The 23,586-nt window shown below is 40.5% G+C and overlaps 1 protein-coding gene across 1 annotated transcript in view; it reads left to right on the plus strand.

Annotated features, from left to right (window-relative positions):
• Nucleotides 1-23,586, plus strand: part of PEPD (peptidase D) — a 211,205-nt gene that overhangs the window by 102,114 nt on the left and 85,505 nt on the right. The window contains exon 10 of the mRNA XM_069966171.1: nt 16,413-16,481. Within this exon, the coding sequence (XP_069822272.1) occupies nt 16,413-16,481 (69 nt within the window). The remainder of the gene's footprint in view (nt 1-16,412; nt 16,482-23,586) is intronic.

Below are 23,586 nucleotides of genomic sequence, written 5' to 3' on the forward strand. Positions count from 1 at the left end.
ATTACAAAGTTATATAACTCTGTAATGTGCTTCAATCCCCTATCTGCCTCCCTTCCCTGTCTTTTCCCCCCTCCATCCCCCACCAGGAAGTGTCCTGACTCACACAGACCTGATTACTGTCGTCACCGTCACCAGGCAGCTCCTTCTTGTGAGGATGAGTCATCAGCAGGAGGGCTGCTCTAGGTCCTGTTACACCAGCCTCCCCCTCCCCCTCCTTGTCAGGTGACTCTGCTTGGTCAGATTATCTTCTCTAGTGACATGACTCCTTCACTGAGTCCACGGCAGCAGGAGAGAGGGTATGAGGGGAGGGGGAGAGAGGGTATGAGGGGAGGGGGGAGCTGCCTATGTGCCGGAGTCAGTCAGAGGGAAGATAAGCAAGTGAGATGTGACAAGTGATGGCTTGCAGTTGTTCAGCCAATGGGAGCTGAGCAAGCCTGTCATCTGACAAGGCAGGGGAGGGGGGAGGCTAGTGTAACAGGAGAAGGAGCTGAGAGAAGAGCTTGGTGACGGTGACAACAGTAATTAGGTCTGTGTGAGTCAGGACACTTCCTGGTGGGGGGAAAAGACAGGGAAGGGAGGCAGATAGGTGATTGAAGCATATTACAGAGTTATATAACTTTGTAATGTGCTTCAATTACTGAGAAAAAAATTTTCATGGCACTTGTCCTTTAAACCCTGTGGGGCGGGCGCTCTGCACTTCAGCTGTGGAGTGTGAAAGCCAAATAAACACACCTACATTGTTTGGTTCTCGAACAACTCAGTTATGGAACAGCCTTGAGCCTTCTTTACAGCAATTGAACCTCTCTCCTTGAAGTTTTTGATGATCTGATAAATGGTTGATTTAAAGGGAATGTGTCATTAGAAAATAAGTTATTAGAAATAATGTTTTTATGTTAAACATACTTTTAAAAATTTTTCCTGCAATCTTGCAGTTTTCATTCTCGCCACTTGGGCTAAAACTAAGCTTGAGAGTTCCTGTTGTGTCTGTAGTAATAAGAGGAGGCTGCTGTAAAGTGACCTGTACAGTGGCATGTGACTCCAGTAGGTAGATAGCATTAATAAAAGACAATAGCTGCTCCCTGTCGACCAACCTCTTCACATGTCACAGAGCATGCTCAATGATGTCTTATATTCATCTCGAGGAGACAGAGTCTGTGTATAGTCGCCTATGTGTTGCTGTAAAGCATGCCACTACATGCTGTTAAACACAGTCCAGGCAAGATGACAGCCCCCATAACAATGAAAAAATAGTGAAAAAAATATTAAAAAAGCCTGTCCTTGATGTTCAGTTCATCCTTATTTCTGGGGTGCCGTGCATGCACAGCTTATTTTGGGTCATGCCACAGCATTGTAATCACACAACACAAATCATCTTTTTGCTGTTTGTAGTCTTCTGTGGGCTCTTGGGTTCTTTTTACATTTTTAGGATTGGCCATTTTTGTTAGCTCTTACCAATGCAATTCACTCTGCCAGTCTTATTGCCTTCTTTGAACCGTGATCCTTAGCCAACTAGCATTTAGGCTGTGTTCACACATTGCAGTTATGATGTGTCTACATTGCATTTTAGCTGCTGTCTCTAAAGTCACAGGACAAAGCTGCTATTTTACAGTGATTTTGTAAATTAATAGGAAAAAACATGGCTTTACTACAACATAACTACAGTGTGGGTGTGAATCCGCTTCAGAGTGATCTTATACTACGCGATTTACTGTATGTCATTTTTCTATACTTTGTAGTTGCCATGAATCCTCTGCAATTTATAGTAACCTGTAGAGATCTGTTGCCAAGGATTCATGGCAATTAAAGATAAAGTACAGAAAAATTACAGTTTGAGAGTGCCACATGTGGTTTCTGCATTAGATGAGTAAAACAAACAATACCACTACAATGCTACATTTACACATTCTGTACTTTTGTTTGTACTTGTGGCTCCGCAGTTACAAACAAAATTAAGGACCTATTAATGCCTGTTGAGCTATTCACACGTCCGTTATAGATCCGTGAATGGGGTGTAGTATATGCTGCAAAAATGACTGACTATGGTAATGAGGTAGTACGGACCATAGATTTGGCATGGATTATCCCATAGAAGTCTATGGGAGCATTCTTGTAAATGCTGAACTATCACTCGTAACGTCAGCAAAAAACTGATCCGTGATTCCGATGTGACAGGCGTGGCTCCTCCTAGCAACCTAAATAAATAGAAATAAAGAAAAATAAAGAAAAAGAAATAAAGTACATGAATACACAACTTTGTATTTGTAGTTTACTTAGATTGTCTTCGCTAACATATGTAACTTGGATAACAATCCCACCAGATTTTATTAGTAATCAATGCAGAAATCCAGGTAATTCCACAGGGTTCACTTACTTTCTCTTGCAACTCCATATTCTGTGAATATCGCTATGGAAATGAATTTGTTGCAGGTTCAATCCTTGTGTGCCCTCTTGTTGATACATGGTATTTTTTTCTTATTACCATACATTTCTTTTGTAAATTTTGCCAGAAATAAGGTCTGATTTGTTCTTGTGCCGCTGTCTTAGCTGAGAATTATTGTTCGTATAAATGAAATATTTTCCTGTGTTGCGGCTGGTTCTGCCACAAGAGTTTAATAAATATTGTATCAGGGAATCTATGCAAAGCAGAGATGATGTATATATGCAGTTCACCACAAATGGCTGCATTTACAAATTCTTTTTATTTTTTAATATACAAAATGAACCCAGTGAGAATTTGAGTGATGACCGAATAGCCAAAAACTTATAACGTATGCATCCCTTATGTATGAGAAAAACCAAGTAATCCACCTCACATGGTACTGAAGTCCGTAAAGCCTTGTGGAGGCCCTGAAACCATTTTCTTTTCCTATACAAACTTTGTTCTGATGCTATGTCATCAGATAATAGAATTTTTATTTTTTTTCCTTTTGTTTAGTTCCAGAAATCATTTCACGCCATGGGGCTATGACTGGTATAACAGCTCCCTTATATTTCAATGGGTTAAAGCTACAATACCAGACACATTCCATGAACAAGAGTGGTGCTGTTTCCCTCATCTCAGCCATCTTGTTGGAATATTACTACATCTTTTGGGGGTTTTCTAGTGGGAGAGCCTAAATACAGCACTGTAACTACACGGTGGAGCCCATTTCAGGTTACAGCTTGACCCATTGTTTTACATGTTTCTTTGACTTGTACTGTTCAGGGATAGAGACTCCTCTCTCTGTCCTCTATCCACTAAGCCTAATAATAATTCTGTCCCCAGTACTATCCCTAGTTATATGCAATGGATTGGTCGTCTTCTAGAAACTTCTATTTGTATCACCCTCTTATAATGTATTTTAGCACTATCCTCCAAGTATTAGTAATATGCGGACATTGACATTGGCTATAAAGAGTGACTCTTCCTTCTATGTTTTTCCTTTATCTGTGGAGAAGGATCCTTGTTACCTCATCTCACCAGCAAACTTTGAGCAAGGTAGTTTATCCAAGATAATTCCTTAAATTAGGTTGGTAATATCAAAAACCTTCAGTTCAGATCCGGATGGTCCATTGTTTCCTATAACCCTGGTGGTAAATCTTCCAGGATACACATGCCTCCAGCATTCAGGAATGGGAATTTCAAACTTAAGACGTATGTTCGGGAGCGTAACAATAATGCCCCCAGAAACATGTCCCAATGTCAGAAACACATCAGAACCAGAACCAAGCTTTAGGCCAGTAACATTTGCTTTTCTGTGGAACTAACCTTCGTGCCTTATGGCTGAGCTTTCCACAATGCCTTAACACTCCATAACATTTATGTCATGGTAGCTGCATAGGCATAAAAGCTGTCTTGCCTGGTGGTGATAGACACCTTGGCTCCTGCTCTGTCAGTGGGACCCAGGTAAACCAATGATCTCATATTTCTATGGGTGCCATATGACTACTCCCATGTTCTATGGCAATATGCATGATCCCTTAAATTCAGAAAAACTGCAGGAGTTCCTTATGTTGAATATTTGGTATTTTCTTTCTCAGGAACCTGATTCCAGTTCTTCAAAGCCCTTTATAGCGGATTGATAATGTTTTGTATGGGTTGTCACTTTATTATGGGGATCGCCTGTTGTTAACACCCTGCAATAGTACACTACACAGTGCGGCTCCATTGTTAGGAGAAGGAAGTGTCAGTGCTGATGGGCATTGGTGCTATAATTAGTTATTTTGTAGACAGGTGCTCAATACACTTCTCTAGGCTGCTGTCAGGTTCTTAGATTTATTTTGTCCTTTTTTACTTCCTTTTATCCCTCCTTATCTACATATTCCATCCAAAAAAAGAGAAAATGTATAAAATTACCAAGAATAACTTCATTCTTAATATAACACATTATCTTTAATGTGGAAGGAGGCATCACACAAAACATGACCATGGATACAGATAATTTTTAGCCTTCATGAGGATTCTGTGATTATTGCTGTATGAATGTGGATGAGGGGAATGACTGTAGATTTATATACAGTCAGTAGACTGAGTCACCAAGCAGTAAGGTAGCTTAGGGGCACCAAAAGTCTGTTTCATGGTGATTGCTCTGTAGTTATACACAATCTATTGTTGCCTGTTAGAAGCCATTTCAGACAAAGAGAGCCTTGGTGTTCATGTGTATCAGTGCTATTGATGGTGTATAGTAGACAAACTCCTCCACTCCACACTGGGCAACGTCGGGTGCAGGTCCAGATAGACAGATGATAAATAGGGCAGTAAATATTAAAAGATTTTATTAGAATAGACACAACGTATAGAGCTGGGTTCACACTACGTTTTTGCAATCCGTTTTTTGCAAAAAACCCCGATGCAGCTGTGTGCATCCGTTTTGATCCGTTTTTCCATTGACTTCCATTATGAAAAAAAAAACGAATCAAAACGGATCCGTTTTTTTTTTCATGGACACAAAAATTAGGTCGACCACGTTTTTTGTCCATTTTTTTTAAATAATGGAAGTCAATGGAAAAACGGACACACAACTGCATCTGTTTTTTCCATCTGTTTTTCATCCGTTTTTTTTTTTTTTTTTGCAAAAACAGATTGCAAAAACATAGTGCGGACCCAGTAGTCCACACTTTTCCGAATTTTGCCGAACTTTCTCAAGTGTCTTATGCTCAATGCTCTAACAACATGCATATAAACAGTATAACAATACGTGTGCGCGTACTGACATCATCCAGACAAAGACAACAGGTGAAGGTTAATTAGTAAATAATCAGAGACCTCCCTACACTATGGAGCTCTGTTCTTCTTTGTATTGATGGTGTATGGCCACCTAAAGAAATGTCTGCCCCATGTTTACTATTTTATTTTGCATCTCTCTGTATTCAAGAATTGCAGGGGATGTTTAGATCATAATCAACAACTTTTTTTTTAAGCTTCAATTTTAGAGGGTTCTTCAAAACTCTACTGTGTAGGGCTGCATGTTCACACCCATGTTCCTCCATGAAATGCAATCTGTGAAATTTTTCTGCAGAAATTACTTCTTATGCCAGAATGGGCTCTTGATGTCTGCTTCTGGCACTGAGCCACCGGTTCATGAATTGATGGTGGGACAGCAGTAGTGGCACTTCGGGGAGGGATCCCAGAGAGTGAGCTTATGTTCATGAGCACATGTTAGGATTACCAGGGAGCTGGTGGGTTGCTGGCTAGTGGAGGCCAAGGGAGAGAAGATTAACTTATGATGTGTTTACACAGAGATTTATCTGATACATATACAGTCAACATATCTAATACAAAAAGAAAAAAAAAACATGAACTGAAATTATTTGTGTATAGTTTTTATGTTGTTTCCTTATGGCATCAGTGTTATATTTTTGTTTATTGAGAGTGTACAAAGTTTTTCCCTTTTTAATTTGAATTTTTTTAAATGTCCATATTGTTCTGCAATTTGCATGAAAATTTCATACGTTCCATAGTAAAAAGGACAGTACTGCAACGATAATGCAGCACAATATTAATATAATAAAACAAGGAGCAAATTGTTTTTGTTTTTTGTTTTTTTTTCATGTTCATTACTAAAGAATTCTCTGTGGAGTTTTCCAGCTTTGTTTTTTTTTTTTTTAAGGCATTGAATGTAGAGCCTACCTTTCTTATTCACTTCTAGTAGTAAAATAATACACAAGCTTGAATACCTAGGTCTCCAAAAAGCACCGGTGTCTGAGAAGAAATGTGATTTTTTTTTTATCATGCTGCCCAATGTCCTGGATCAATATAAATAATATTGGTTGTGTGTATCCATACTTGTACCCACTGATCTAGGGACTGTATGAGACTGGAAATAAGACTAGAGGGAAAAAAGGAGCCGGGAGGAGGGCGCCTTGTGTAATCCTCTTACGTGAAAATGTGTGAAAAAGTATAGGTGGACTCTTACCTTTTAGCCCCTTGGGCTTTATGCGTATCACCCCACTTTGGGGTAGCTCATAGCTCGGATGATGGCTGCCAGGAAGGATCCAGGAAGCGGGACTCTCACAGTTTCAGGACCTGTGGTTTCATGCAGTGGAGGGAAGAAAAAAGTACCTGGGTAGGTATCCTGGCGCTGCCAAAAATTCCTTCACAACAAATGGACTATAAAACATAAAATAGCTGATTTATTGGATAAAATCAGTAAAAATGTACATAAAATAAGCAATTACGTGTTTCGGGAGTTGCATCTCCCTTCATCAGATTGCATGTATGCCATGTGCCAAACAGCTTGTTTATATGAGTTCCGTCCATACCTCGGACCTTCTGATGCATTATGTTACTATTGTTCACTGTTTACTATTGCTTAGCCCCGCCCCCTAGGCGGGACTGGCACCTTTTTTCAGCTCATAAAAACAAGCTGTTTGGCACATGGCATACATGCAATCTGATGAAGGGAGATGCAACTCCCGAAACATGTAATTGCTTAATTTATGTACATTTTTACTGATTTTATCCAATAGATCAACTTTTATCTTTTATAGTCCACTCGTTGTGAAGGAATTTTTTGCAGCGCCAGGATACCTACCCAGGTACTTTTTTCTTCTCTCAACTGCATGAGACTGGGGCAGCAGGGCTGTCTTCCAGAACCTAAACTAGTCTTGTCCCTGAGCCATATGCAACATTGAAGCTAATTTCAATTCACTAGAATTAAACTGTGGTGTAATATTCTCTTGGGACTAGAGACCCCAAATAAGTGTCAAAAGTTAGTTGAGAGTTGTTTCCTAAGACAGATTACTTCTTCTCAGGGAGTATTTTGGCCACAGGATTGTGAACGGTCATGTGTATAGTATATCAGCTGATTTTTATTATGTACTTTTACATCACCCACAGCATAGAATTTTCTTGTATACAGTAGGAATAACAATTTTATTTTTATAAAATTTTATAACAATTTTTCCTGAATTTATAATGCATTCATGTGTTTGCTTTATTCACACGAATAAAAGTCATGTAATGTGGTCCACATTTTCGCTACAGACACTCCAATAGAAGTCTAGGGGGCCTCCCCTTTTTGTGGAGACCACTCAGCAAAACACTCCCTAATTGCATTCTGCACTTCTGTGACATCACCATTAAAGCTCCTCCTTGCAGCCATTTTCAGCTAGTGACATTAGTCTTTGCAATCCCCTTTGCAGATCCCCAATAAACACAGAGCATACAAAGTACACTCAAAAGCAACAAGGAGGTTATTTTGTGGATTATGGGGTAAAAATGGCTGAGCGAGAAATTCTTGAAAATATACTGACTAAACTATACTCCACTTTTCCTTTTTTCATAGGGACAGTGAAGGGCTGTGTTTATATCTGCATTGTGGATTTCATTTTTATGTTACGTGATAGAAAATCTAGGAATTCTAGCTGTGACCGACCCATCACACAGCAGACACTTGCAGTCTCCTTCACACCCTATTGACTTATAATGGGGTTTGTTTAGTTCCACTGAGGCATCCATTGTTTTAAGGGAAAGAATAGCATTGCATGCTGGGCTAATTTTCCCATCATTCTTGAACCTGAAATAAACATGAGCTGAAATGCTAAGGTGAACAGTCTAACCAGATATCATAGCAGCTATGTCCTAGTAATCTCAGTGCAATCTAGCTCAATGAAATGTAGGAAGGTTAAAGCAGCAAAATGGCTAAATTTTTACTTTATTTTTTTTTTAATTTTTTTGCAATATTTTATGGTTAAACAGCTGCTTTGCTCCTTTTCTTTTCAATCAGTAAAAGGAGCATTAACGTAGCTATTTAACTAGAGCATGTTACTGGTGGCCAGTAAAACAATTGTATTACAATTGAGTGTGTGAATTACTTACATTAGAAAAAAATGTAGCACTGTCTAGAAGGCTGGCCATAGAACCCGGAACTGTAAGGGGTGTGTCTGATGGTGAACTTAACCCCCTTTTTGGTCCCAGGATGATAAGCCTCTCACTAGCCAGCCAGCACCCTGCTCTGTGCTGATGAGGGGCAATAATCCTGAAATAGCTGTCTAAAGATGGGTGTTCTTTCCTGCTGGAGATCTCTCTGGTTTGGGATTCATTTCATCCCAGCCATGTTTTTAAGAGTCCTAGTTGAAGAAATACACTGACTTCTATGACAATGGTGTGACAGCATCTTTGCATATGCTTTCTTCCTGGTAATATGATGTGAGGGTGGCAGCCTTGATGTGTTTTCTGGAAACATTAAGACACAGGGACAAAGACAAGTGTATTTATCATGATAAAATGCACAGACCAGACCAATGAAAAACACTTAATTTCTTAATTTAGAAATCTGCACACATTCTATCATATAAAAATAAAATAGTGGGGGAATAGCCTTTTGTTTGTTTGATCATAAATACAGTACACTTAGGGCCCTATTACACCAAGCGATCTTAGGGAGTACTTAGCGGATTATCGGTTACTCCGGCCAATAATGGTTTAGTGTAATAGGTCATTTTAAAAGGCAAAGGTCAGCCGGCATGCACAATGTTGGCTGATCATTGTCCTAAAACACATTTTATGCGTGTAATAGCATCGACCACAAGCTGGGTTCGTACAAATCTGAACTCTCGGCAATGATTCCCGCTGTCTGCTTGCTCCGTGCAGTGGGTGGATACAGCCGGAGGACCGCCTGGAAAACTGGGATACAGCCATAGCCATAGGCTGTATCCCAGTTTTCCAGGCGGTCCTCCGGCTGTATCCACCCTCTCCATGGAGCGGGCAGACAGCGGGAATCATTGCCGAGAGTTCAGGTTCGTACGAACCCGAACCTCGGCAGGTTCGGACCATCCCTAATTCTGACCAATATGCCTTTTTTACGTCAGGGCCAGATTAGGTTAGTGCCAGGCTCCTACTATAGCTACACAATAAGAAGAATCCTCCACTGCTGGCATAAACCAACGTCCCTTTCCTCACCAGAAGTCCAGAAGTCCAACAAGGAGACTTCTGCCTCCCATGGAAGTCCATGGCAGCTGGGGGCCTTTTATTAGCATTTTATTTAATATATAAAATACATTTTTACATAAAGAACTATAAATGTTTTGGTATCGCTATGTTTGTAAGGACCCAAGCTATAAAATATACAGCGCACTGTAAAAAATATTTTAAAAGGAAAGAATTGTTTAATTTTCTCAACCCGCCTCTAAAAAAAATAACACAGTGAAAAAATAAAAAAGTCATATATAAATAAAAAGTGGTATCGGTAGAAGCTTTACATTTTCCTGCAAAAAAACTGACCACATCCAGCTCCTGCGAAAAAACAGACCACATCCAGCTTCGTTGTTACCATGACTCTTGGACGGCAATAATGAAAAATGTAAGAAAATTGCTTGGTCAGTAAGTGGTTAAGGAGCCTACTACATGGCTCCTTTATCGTGAAGGCAAATCCACAAAAACTATTGGGTTGTTTATGGCAGGGCTCGGAAGTTGGAGTCAGAGATGGTTTTGGCTTTAGTTAGACTTGGAACTTTAAAAAAAATGCCCTGATTAATATTGTATAATTATTTATCTTTCATGGGAAGTTTAGAAATGTTAATCATATTTTTTTATTTTTATGAATCCAAGGCCCTTATTAATAGAAATCACTTTGAAGCAGCAGGATGTTCTAGTGGTGCTCCCAAAATAATTACATTGGATTTGAGGGCCGGATGATCTTCACTACCCCTGAATTCAGATCAGTGTGCACCCGTTTCCAAATTCCCGCTGCACACAATCGAGCCATTGTGTGAACTTACAGGTTCTCTGCGTGATTAATGCTTTACTTACATTGTGTGGACTTGGTCAAATGCTATGTCCCCACAAAGTATTTTTCTTAATATTTTGGTCAGTATTTTGCAACCAAATCAAGGAGTGGATAGAAAACACAGAAAGGCTATGTTGACACACTGTTGAAATTGAGTGAATGGCCGCCATATAACAGCAAATAACGGCGTTAGTTTTAAAATAACAGCAATTATTTGCCATTAAATGACAGCCATCCACTCAATTTTAACAGTGTGTGAACATAGCCTTTATGTGTTTTCAATCCACTCCTGGTTTTGGTTGCAAAATACTGAGTAAAATACTGTGTGGGAACATAACCTAAGACTACCTAGTGTCAGTTTACAGTCTAGATTTAGTAGTTTTAGTAAATTTGGGCACTGACTTAATAATGAGTGCAGCTTTAAAACATAAAACAGGCTGAGCCACTTGACTAGTGTTGAGCGAACCCATCAAAATTTTAAAGCGACTCTGTCCACCCCCCCACCCCCCCCAAACCACTTGTACCTTCGGATAGCTGCTTTTATTCCAAGATGTGTCCTGGGCAGGTGATGTGTTTATTGTCCTAAAAAACAACTTCTAAACTTACAGCCCTGTGTCAAACTGCCATGGCTAGAGTATCTGCGCCCTAACCTTGCACCACTCCTCCATCCCTTCTCCCCACCCTCTTTATCACTAGGAATGCCAGTGGCAGGATTTTTCCAATTCCTCTGCAGTGAACACTGCACAGGTGCCTTAACGATCCAGCACATTTGCCGTGTTCTCTCAGCTGATGAATAGTAGAAAATCTGCCTGGAGCATTCCTAATGATGAAGAGGGTGGGGAGGAGTGACAGAGAGTTTGTGCCAGCCTAATGCACAGACACTCTAGGCCACGGCCGTTTGGCACAGGACTGCAAGTTTAAAAGTGGTTTTTTTAGGACAATAACTGCATCACCTGCCGAACGGACCCCAGGACAGATCTTGGATTAAAAGCAGCTATCCAAAGGTACAAGCGGTTTGGGGGGGTCAGATTTTGGGTACAGAGTCGCTTTAATGTTCAGCAAAGTTGTCCAAACCCGAATGTGCAGTGTTTGATTCTGTGGCTACAGAATATGGATGCTGCTTTAGGGAGTTCTGGAAAACATGGATACAGACCCAGTCTGTATCCATGTTTTCCTTGCAGCCCCAGGGCGGCATCCAGCTTCTGCAGCCACTGGGAAACAAACACTGCACTTTGGGTTTGGACAAGGTTGCCGAACCCAAACAATTTGACAGGTTTGTTTAACATGGTGACAAGTGATATGACCTAACAATAAAAAAATTATACACATATTCCAACCAGTATACAATGCAAAAACAGTGCTATTGTGTCAAAATCACCAGGCCAGATTTATCTATTTAAGACATAAATGTACCTGACTCTCAGACTGACTGCAAACCGTCTCAGCTCATCTGCCCTTTTACCAGAGCAGTGAAAGATGAGCTGTGATTGGTTGCTTAGGGCTCGTTCACACAGAGCAAAAGCAGCTGAATTTCTGCGCTGAATCAGCGCTGAAATTTCAGCCGTTAAAATAGGTGCAAAGCTAATTTCCATTGTGTTGAATGGAAATTCTGCTCTGCAGTTCACACGGTGGAATTTCCTCGCTGAAAGTTCCGCGGCTGATCCGCTTTCTGCCAGAAGAATGAACATGTTCATTCTTCCGCTAGCGGAAGCCTATACAAATCAATGGGGCTCTGATTTTCTGTTTCAGCGCGGAATACACGCGTATTCAGCGCGGAATACAATCGTAATACAAGCGGAAATTACGCGCTGAATCAGCGCGGAAATGGGGGGAAAAGGGTGGGGAAATCCCAAGACAACCCAAAGGAGGTGGTACCAGGGGCCCACAAGAAAGAAATGCCAATGTCAGCATGCACACAGCATATGACCACTGCAAAAGTTTCCCCCAAAAAACATATATACATACATACATACATACCTCTGAAATTAGTGCATCTCCATCAATTGCAAAGCGGTGATGTTTTGCCATTTCTGGTCATCTTCTCTCTGCTCAGCTCAGCTCCTTTTCCTCTGCCAGCTCTGGGGTGATCTGTTCTAGAAAATTCAGGTACCATATAGTCTCCAAAGTCTGCAAAATTGTTGTTGGCACCTCCCTCTATTATTACTCTCTGAAGAATACTCGCTGAATTTCAGCGATGAATGCATGCGGAATCAGCGTGGATTCCTCGAGCATTCCGCGCTGAAATACGCAGGGATTCAGCTTACATTCTGCTTACATTCTGCTCGGAATTCAGTGTCAGTTGATTTCAGGCGGAAATATTTCCTCGCGTAATCTGCGAATCAGAATCAGACAGATTTTTGTTTCTCACAGATTGGTAAATCTAGACCAATGTGCCAAAAGACATAAATGTAATAATGTGTGCTAGTGCTCAATCCCTAAATAATGTACAAATAGCAATAAATCCACAAACCTAACCAATGGGGAAAAGAATGCATTAAGAAATATGTGTCCATCCAAATGGTCTCTTTTCTGCATTGTAAGTTTATTACCATGTGATTTATTCATATGGAGAACTACAGTATATCTGTCTTATAGTACACACAGGTCTTTAGGCTCCTGAATGATGATTAGAGCTCGGTGGAGACTTTGACCCAACACTCTGGTGATAATAAGCTTAGACATTAGTCTATGATATCACGTCTTATAAATCTTTCAAGGTCAGCAGTGTCTCTGATATGTCTGCTGCTGGGAGCCAGCATGGCGCAGGTCAATGGGGTGAACTGTCACTGTGTAATCTATTCCCGCAGTTCTTCCACATATCGCAGGCTAATAATATTGTAACTTACAATTTTCTTTCGGAAGTCTATTTTATTTTGGTTCTTGTTGATTTGAACAATCCTTCTCTACTTTACCTGAGGGCTAGATGTGAGCAGGCTTCCCTCTAGGCCTCCTTATGAATCCTTCACCTTCCAGGGCTGTCAGTCAGATCTTATATGGGGGTAGTCTACAAAGGCTCTTAGCCCATACTTCAACTGTATTATTCCAAGATATTAATCATCTTTATAAATTAATGATGTTCTCTTTAAATGCAAGCACAGCTAAAGATAGATGATGATAGGTTTGGGACCTATTGACTGACTGCTAGAATGCACTAATGGGGCCTTATGGTGAGGGTAGATGTAGGTTTTAATAATGCTGATATCCAGACAAGGTGACAGGTTGAGATCTCGGGGGCTTTCTTAAGCAATAATCTTGTTATCATCCATGTCTGCTCCTCTTCTTTCCACATCATGTACAGTATTACTTATAGATTATGTGCAACAATTAACACTCAGTTTGGGGAGGGACGTATGCATTTGGCTGCAGAGAAGAACAATGTAAAGATCCTATTTAAGTACATGTGCTTGTATTTTTATGTTTTTAGTGCTCAGCTAGCCGCCGGCCGTGTTCTCTGCACTATACCTTATGTTAAGCTGCGCTATTATGCCGCCTAACATAAAGTATTGATACCAGGAAATCCTGGTAAGAACGTTTTTCTGCCCGAAATATCGATAGTAGTATTGATATTTCCATGCATCACTAATAAGCATATCGCTTATATTTGTATTTTTACGTATTTTTTTCAAACTTTATTAAGAATTGAATTGGTATCGAGTATCGAAATAAGAAAGCTGGTATCTGTATCAAACTCAAAATTCTGGTAGCGTGACATCCCTAATTGTAATAGAGCATCCAGTACAAGTGAACCCGTATTTGTTGGAGTATACTAGTAACCTTCTTCTGCTAGCAAGGTATATCCTTACCTAATCAAAAAAGCAGATTGCATCCTCTCTCAGAATACCCATGGCTTAAATTCTGCTGATCCAGATGCCGAGCTGTGAATAGGATCGTTCCCGCTGTGTTCTCTAGTGTTGGCACAGCATATAATAATAATTTAACATGTCCACGAATATAATTGACTTTCAGATGTTTTATTAGAGAATTATAACTTACAGACAGGGACAAGAGCTCTGCTAAGTAAACACCCATCATGTTTTGTGTGCAGCGTTAAATAAGATTTATTAAAATTGTGCTTGTGGCATAATATGTTTGCCATAGATTGTTATATGTCAGACACATTTCTCTTCCTTTATCTACCTAGTGCTTGGTATACAGGTACACCAAAAACTGTGGGACAGAATGGTGCAATTTTATTATTCTCTGTAACTTAGTGCTAGTCTGTCTTCCCCTCTGAACTCTTTTCTCTCCAACCTATTCTAAATATAGAGGAAAGAAGATTTCACCATGAGCACAGACACAGATTCTTTACTGTAAGAGCAGTGAGACTATGAAACTCTCTGCCACATGATGTTGTCATGGCTAATGCATTAAATACTTTCAAGGGAGGCCTGGATGCTTTTCTTGAACAATATAATATTACAGGTTATGGGCATTAGATTTCCGGTGATACGTTGATCCAGGATTATTCCGATTGCCATTGGAGTCGGGAGGGAATTTTCTCCCTGTGATGGGGCAATTGTCATCTGCTTCATAAGGGTTTTTGCCTTCCCCTGGATCATCACAGTAGGGTTTCCCTAGGTTGAAGTTGATGGACTCTTGTATTCTTTTAACCTTATTAACTATGTTACTATATAGGGCCATGCGCAGCACCTAGTGGCAATTGTCTGGTATCTGGCCTGAGCTGACGAGCAGCGCATCCGGAATTCCTGACAATTTCAGGATGCACGTATGGGGTATAGGGTTCTATGGGGTATGCTTGCCAGAATTCCAGACAAAAATAGGACATCTCTGCCCAATAGAACCCTATGGGTCAGGAAATCTATCTGGATTTCCTGATAAGAAATCAGCATAGATTTTCCTGACGTGTGCATGGGGCCTTATGTAACAGAAGGACTGTACACCCTCGTCCAGATATAGTTACAAATGTTGCATTTTCAGTCAATAGCAGAAGAATTAGTTGTATAGAGTCTAAACAGACTCTTAGCACTGTTCCTTGGAGCGGCAAACACTGAAATTCCCAGTTCTAAGCCTGCTGGTTGGTACGCAGATAAGACAATACCACCTTCTCTTCTGGGATCTTCTCCATGAAATCTGGCCTGCTTTGATTAGCAGCCAAAACATGGGCCCGCCACAGCTATTTATTTTAGCAAAATTAACAGTGAAAAATGAATGTGCGCAGCTCAGAGCCTCCTTCAACAATGCCGTGTAATCTTACGCTAATTAGACTCCATGCATATTTACTATCGCTCACAGAAAACGTCTGGCACAATGGATCTAAGCAGAGCTTGTTATCGGCCAAGACTAAATAGCACCCCCTTCAGGGAGAGCCTGAAAGCTGCTTTACTTATCCCTGATAAATTAGCATGTTATTACTTTATTTGGCAATAAACTTAAAAGAAGATTGGTTCATAAAGCTCACTATAGTACATTAACTGCATGATAACTGATAAAGCTCTGATTGTACATGGAGTCCTGCTGATGTTTCCATTGAATTGTGAGCTACGTCAGCTACTGTGTGCTAGCGGCTTTGTATTTTGTTATTGTATACTATAATTTTCCCCAATGATAATAGTAGACTGGCCGCAGCGGTTCCAGCACATCGGACTAGTGATTTACATTCACAGGGATTGTATGTGATTAGGAAATAATGGCTTTTTTCCTGAACCCTATTCATTGATAGGGCTGAGTTTTAATACCACACACAACTCATAGACAGGGTGGTGCTGCTTCTGAAAGAAAGAAGCCATGTTTTCCTTATTGCTTACAATCCTTTTATCCTAAAAAAGGAAAAAAAAAGGATTTTTCGTCTTCCTTTATGTGTTAGCGGAGTTGTAAAGAGTATTTGTATGGCAAAGTAATAGAAACAAATTGCTCTGAACTTATTTTTCATTACCTCAAATTTGGCCCATGGTCTGGTTAAAAATAAAGCAGCCCTTTTCTGGGCAGGTACTCCTCCTGGACAATGTAAGTTTTATTCCCTTTGCTAAATGTTGGGACACATAAGTGACTACCACTCCATAGCCTATTTGTCACAAGGTATAATAATTGATAGATTCGCTCTTTTGATGTTTTATTCTCATGTATATTATCTATACAAAGATATAAAGTCTCTTCCTTTACTGTTACATTAATGATTGGCATATAGTTAGCTGTAACTTGTATGTCTTGTACTCATCTTCTTTGTTGATTTTTTTTTTCTTGCAGTGTGTTCTTACACTATTGCTACGCTCGTGGAGGAATGAGACACACGTCATACACCTGTATTTGCGGCAGGTATGTGTAGATACTGTGGATGGGTATGGAAAGGAGGACTTTGGGAAATGGGGTGTAATAGGTGTTTTGCTTGTTTCCATTCTTTCAGCTCTGTATTCTCATCTGCTTAGTAGGGAATATGTATGATTTATGTATAGGAAGAGCACAGATATTGTATTGTCTTTTTCAAGCCCTCGCAACACCTACAGTACCTATACATGAGGAAATGGTCAGTTTCCCATAGTAAGGGTCTATTAGTAATTTTCATAACTTTTGTTGGGCAATAACATATCTTAAAATTTCCCAGATTCACAATTTTTTCCCAGACTTCCCCTTTAAGCATTAATAGTGGCTGTTATTTGCTTTTATTTTTAAATCGTGTGAACATAGCCTTAATGTGTGTGTAATGTGTAAGAGCAGCTCAGTCCCACCTGGTACAGATCACCTGTTCGCTGCTATGATTTTTAAATTGCCTTATATTGCCCTTTAATATCTGGCAATGCTTGAACACTGCTTCGCAGATCCCTCGTTTAGGAGAGATTAATTTGTGAAATGTGTGTCTCAGGGCAGTATGGTAAACACTTTGGGAGCGCACGTAGGACCCTCACCCGCAGGAGAGAGCGCTGAATATGCAGATGGCTGCAGGCAGGAGCTGGCTCTGTGTACACTGACTGCAAGATTGACGTCGCTGACATTTCCACAGGATAAACAAATTAGACTTTATTTTAAGAGGTTAAAGTACAAAGACAATGTGATTTACCAGGGACATCAGTCATTCATATCTATGATTTTCTTTAGATTAAAAACAAGCTTTTTTAGCTCTGAAGTAATGAATCCAGTGTTATTAGGGTTTCTCTATGAGAGGAGGAGAAACCTTAATAGATGTGTCAGCGGCAGCCATCTTTTCTTACTTGCCATCATTTACTCATACATTTATAAGCTGCCTTTATTTAACGTCTGCAGAAACTCATAAATTTTTGCGGACACGTGGCAGCTTCCTTCTGCCATAAATGTCATCATCTGTCCCAATTTAGCATCTCATCTGAGAAATCACATAATTGGTGTGTGACTGGTTCACTGCTTGGTTGTGTGAAAACTCCAGGGCAAGTAGGGTGATTCACTGGAGCAAGATGGTTGGTACGTGAAGAAATTCACACTCCAACATTAGATTAGATTAAATACTGGCCACAACCAGCTTTAACATTTTCACATGTGATGAAATCTTTTTGCATTACAGTAAACCCTAGGCGGTCTATCCTATCAGCCTCCTTAACTATAAGATTTGGGCCTGCTTCCCCGAACCTGAGTACAAACACAGCAGTTGTTTATCTCAACACTCCTGACTTCGCAGGCTGTCCTAGAAATCCATATAAAGAAGCCCTCTAAGACAACCCTCAGAATTTTGGGGAAGTTGCTGTACAAACCAAAGCCATAGATCCAACAGTAGGGGGATCCTTCCTTTATATCACCTGTTTCTTTTCAGTCCACCTGTGGCTTTGGGCTTGTAGTGGAGTGTAACCCCACTCGGCATGGTGTATCCATATCACGCTGGGAGCAGGTAAACTGAATCTCTGTGGCTCTGTAATAACACAGCCGTGTGGCTGTAGACATGGAGATTCAAACAATTTTCCTACTCCTGGCATGATATTAATGCATGATGCCGGGTGGGGAAACACAACACTACACTACAGGGATACCCCGTCCGCAGCGTCCATAATTCTGAATAAACTTCTATCAAGTTTACCTGTTCTTAAAGGTTTCTCCTGACATTTACTTAACCCCTTAGTGATCACCCATACGTATTTTCACGGCAGTCCCCAATGGGCCTTATTCCGATACATACGCCTTTTACCGGCGGATGCATCGGAATGCTCTGCCGCCCCCCTCCTGCGGCGGCCGAGCCGGGGACCAGCTGTCAGTGTGACAGCTGACCTCCCCCTGTAACTACCTAGAGCGGAGGATAGTTTAACCCGTTAAATGCCGCTGTTAAATCATGACAGTGGCATCTAATGGGTACCTGTGGCTGCCGCGGGTATACTCACGTGATCAGAGGTCGCTGTCCGATCCCCTTATGGTTTCCATGGTAATCCCGGGGGCTTAACGAAGACACCCTGGATAACCATGGAAATGCCGTCATGCTGACAGGCATGCTGTGCAAATTGCCTGTCCGCATGATGCTCACATAATACAATACACTGTAATGTACACTAGTGTAAAAGGAAAAAAATAAAAAAAAGTGCACCAAAACACAATAACCCCCCCCCAATAATAAAAATGCATTACATTCCCTTTATACATTAAACCGTTACATAAAAGAGATCAAAAACACAAATCATATACGTTTAGTATCGCCACGTCCGTAACGACCAATTTATAAAACTATATTGATTATTGTATTGCACAACACACGCTGTAAAAAAAACACACCGAATTGCTGTATTTAATCAATCTGCTTTAGAAAATACATCATAAAAGAAATCAAATATATATGTAAAACTTGGTACCAATAGAAACTACACATCTTCCCGCAAAAAATAAGCCCAAAACCAGCTCTGTCACTCACTCAAAAGATAAAGGCGCTATGGATCTTGCAATGTGGCGACAGTTTTTGTGGGTTTTTGCTAGGAAGATAGCTTCTATTGTGCCAAAGTGGTAATAGTTAAAAAACACATTTAACACATTTGGTATCGCCGTAACAGAAGTGACCCAGAGAATACAGAATACATTTATTATGCTATTAGTAATCGCACATACGGCCTCTTACGGCGATCACTAATGTGCTCTATTCTGCTGCCATCAGCTTTTTATGGTGATGGCACACCATACCCACCCCAGATTGACACAGACTGCCCGTAACCCTCAGATTGTCCATCACCACCCCAGATAGCCAGTAAACACCCCCAGATTGCCTGTAACCACACCAGATTGCCCTTAACCACCACAGATTGCCCGTTATCACCCCAGATTGCCACAGACTGCCTGTAACCACCACAGATTGCCCGTCACCACCCCACATAGCCAATAAATACCCCCCAGATAGCCAGTCACCACCCCAGATAGCCAGTAAACACCCACAGATTGCCCGTCACCACCCCAGATAGCCAGTAAACACCCCCAGATTACCCGTCACCACCCCAGATAGCCAGTAAACACCCCCAGATTGCCCATCACCACCCCAGATAGCCAGTAAACACCCCCAGATTGCTCGTAACTACCCCAGATTGCCACAGACTGCCACTAACCACAGCAGATTGCCTGTAATTACCCCATATTGCCACAGACTGCCCGTAACCACCCCAGATTGCCCATTACCACCCTTGAGTGCCTGTCACCACCCCAGATTGCCCATCATCACCCCAGATGGCCATTAAACACCCCCAGATTGCCCGTAACCACCTCCAGATTACCTGTAATCTTAATTGTTTTATTTTTTTTAGCAACTGCGCTATTCTAATAACCTATACTAGCTGTGGTTTTGCTCCAGCAAAATGACGCTTCTTCCCTTCTGAGCCTTACTGTGTGCCCATACAGTGGTTTATGCCCACATATGTGGTACCGTTTTACTCTTTTTACAATGTGAACAGCAGCCGCACAAAATAGGCTGTGCACACAATATAAAATACGGCTCCCAGCTGTACTTTACATTGTGTTCTATGGCGATTGTGCCCACATTCCATTTAAGATGATGCAGTACCGCAGTATCGGCTTGGTGAACATCTCAGACAGCTGCTGTTCTGTGACATGGCCGTGACACACAACGGACGCTCTTTGTGCCATGTGTGAACATGGCCTTAGTCTCACACCTACATAGCTAGAGTGCTACATAGCTAAACTACACATAGTCTGCCACAGGTTGCCACAGTTTTAAGGTGCATTATGCCTGCGGAATCTTTATTTTCAATTAACTTTTAACAGATTTTACATATGAAAAGTGCAGAGCCAGTAATTGCGTTGCAGATCCATAACAATTCTCAGTGGGTTGAAGTATATACAACTGTACCAGAACTGAGATTATATAATAACTGTAAAATTCAACAAAGCTTTTTTTTTCCAGAAACATTACCACTATTTTCCCTGGGCTTTTTCTAGTGTTGCAGCTCACCCTCATTTAAAGTTTACCTGTCTCGTTTTTAAAAATTTGACGCGTCGTAGAGACTTAGATAAGCGTAAGAATTCAACAGCCTCTAAGTTTGGAAAATATCCTAAAATTTTATTGCATATCCAGGTAGAGAAAAGCAGTCTTTCCGCCAAAGAGATATTTGTATCCTTGACAAAGACTTCTCAGATCAAAACATTGCTTTTCTGTACCTGGATATGCAATAAAGTTTTGCCGATTGTTTGTTCAAACTTGGATGCTGTTGGCTTATCTATACATACTGGCACTTCGCATTGTTGTTGCTTTACCGTGCATCCACAGCTACATAGGTCTGCTGAATTTAGGAGCCATGGTGCTTTTGGATTTGTTTTTGGTATGTTGTAGAGATATGTTAAAAGTTTTGATCAGTCGGGATCTGGATGTTGAAATCCTATAAATCCTTGATCGTTAGAATGAGTGTCGAGAAGCGCTAGCTGCTCCCATAGACTTACCTTAGGAGTCTATCTTAGTCATCTGCACAGACCTAAGTAGAGAATGGTCTTAGCTTGCGCTTCTCCTGGCTAGCTATAGGTAAGGATCTGAACAACCAGACTTCAACTAATTAAATTTTTTGACACATCTCTGCCAAAGGTTTTTGACATGACAGTGTCCAATTACATTAATGTTACTAAACTGTAATACCAGATACAGCCCATGGACAATAGAGACCCTTTTTCTGGTGGGAGAATGTGTGGGATACATAGATATACAGTGCACCCTCTTATGGACCCGTTGTGGAGTGCTTTGATGCCACCAAAACTTCCTTACTGATGCTAAAGGAACAACATGACTGTCTCTTCCAAGCAATGAAGTGAAAGAAGATTTTGTGTTTCCCTGGATTATTCTTTGAGCAATCCCTGTTACTTGGCACAAGTGACTTGATCTACTACACGTAAACGTATTTAACCACTAAACCTAGTACTAGTCTATTTAACTGGTAAATAATAGTGCAGCTGCTGTGTCTTATTTCTCCTTTTCTACAGAATAATAATTGAGTTTCTGACCCTCTAACTGAACTACAGCCTCCTGTGCGCCATTCTGTGGTGCGTGTGTACACATTGTAATATTCCGCTATAATTACAGGTGTAAATATATACACAAGCATTGGGAGCAATGCCCTGCGGTTAACACTGCCTGCCTGTGATGTTCTGCATTCTTCTAAGGCTCGCAGCCCTCTCTTGTAAAGCAATGACATGTCCTTTATCTTGTCTCTTTAAAGGTTATAGACGCGGACATGTAACCAGTGTGACAGGACCGATCTATTTTTCATTTCTTTTTTTTTTTTTCTATTTTGCTCTCTGAAGATTAAAAACAAAGGGGAGGGATTGATTCCTGGAGACAGCAGAGAGCAGTAAACTCACAGATTTATACTTGCCTTGTAAGTAGAGTTTTATGGGCCGGGGAGGTGGCCTTGCAGCATATGGCAGGACCTGGTCATTTCTGCCTTGTCATATGTGAGAATAAACATCAGAGTCCCCATGGGCTTGCACCCAGTTTGTATAATTCCAAAACTCATGGTGTCAGTCACTAGCAAAACCATATACTATACTCGTCTGTAAATACATACCAGGAGGGCAATAGGATATGATAAGAGGCCAATGTGAGATCTGTTATCATGAGACCAGAGCAGGGGCCTATCTAGAGTTCCCTGGGGGGAAATTAAGAATTTTCTTCTCTATCTGGTCGAGACCATAATGACCTCTTTTAGCTACTGTATCTTCCAACAGTGTTTGCCAACCAGACATTGTTCTCACTATTGACAACAGATCCTCACCCTCTATTCTAGGACAAGATTCCGATAGTGCTGCACACTGTATATAACCTGAATATGACACCGCCATACACTGTACCCTCAGAATATAATTCTGCCACACAGGGGCGTAACTAGAAATGGCTGGGCATTAAATGCCCCCCCCCCCCCCCCCAATAAGAATATACAGTACGTGAGAACAGTACACAATGAGTATACAGTACACGAAGAGAACAATACACAATAAGAATATACAATACATGAGAACAGTACACGATAAGAATATACAGTACATGAGAACAGTACACGATAATAATATACAGTACACGATAAGAATATACAGTACACTAGGAGAACAGCACACAATGAGAATATACAGTACACTAGGAGAACAGTACACGATGAGAATATACAGTACACTAGGAGAACAGTACACGATGAGAATATACAGTACACTAGGAGAACAGCATACAATGAGAATATACAGTACATGAGAACAGTACACGATGAGAATATACAGTACACTAGGAGAACAGTACACAATGAGAATATACAGTACACTAGGAGAACAGTACACAATGAGAATATACAGTACACTAGGAGAACAGTACACGATGAGAATATACAGTACATGAGAACAGTACATGATGAGAATATACAGTACACTAGGAGAACAGTACACAATGAGAATATACAGTACACTAGGAGAACAGTACACAATGAGAATATACAGTACACTAGGAGAACAGTACACAATAAGAATATACAGTACACTAGGAGAATTGTACACAATAAGAATATACAGTACATGAGAACAAGACATGATGAGAATATAGAGTACACTAGGAGAACAGTACACAATAAGAATATACAGTACACTAGGAGAACAGTACACAATAAGAATATACAGTACATGAGAACAGTACACGATGAGAATATACAGTACACTAGGAGAACAGTACACAATAAGAATATACAGTACATGAGAACAAGACATGATGAGAATATAGAGTACACTAGGAGAACAGTACACAATAAGAATATACAATACACTAGGAGAACAGTACACAATAAGAATATACAGTACATGAGAACAGTACACGATGAGAATATACAGTACACTAGGAGAACAGTACACAATAAGAATATACAGTACATGAGAACAAGACGATGAGAATATAGAGTACACTAGGAGAACAGTATACAATGAGAATATACAGTACACTAGGAGAACAGTACAC

Source organism: Dendropsophus ebraccatus, chromosome 4 (assembly GCF_027789765.1).
Source record: "Dendropsophus ebraccatus isolate aDenEbr1 chromosome 4, aDenEbr1.pat, whole genome shotgun sequence".
Classification (NCBI taxonomy): Eukaryota; Metazoa; Chordata; class Amphibia; order Anura; family Hylidae; genus Dendropsophus; species Dendropsophus ebraccatus.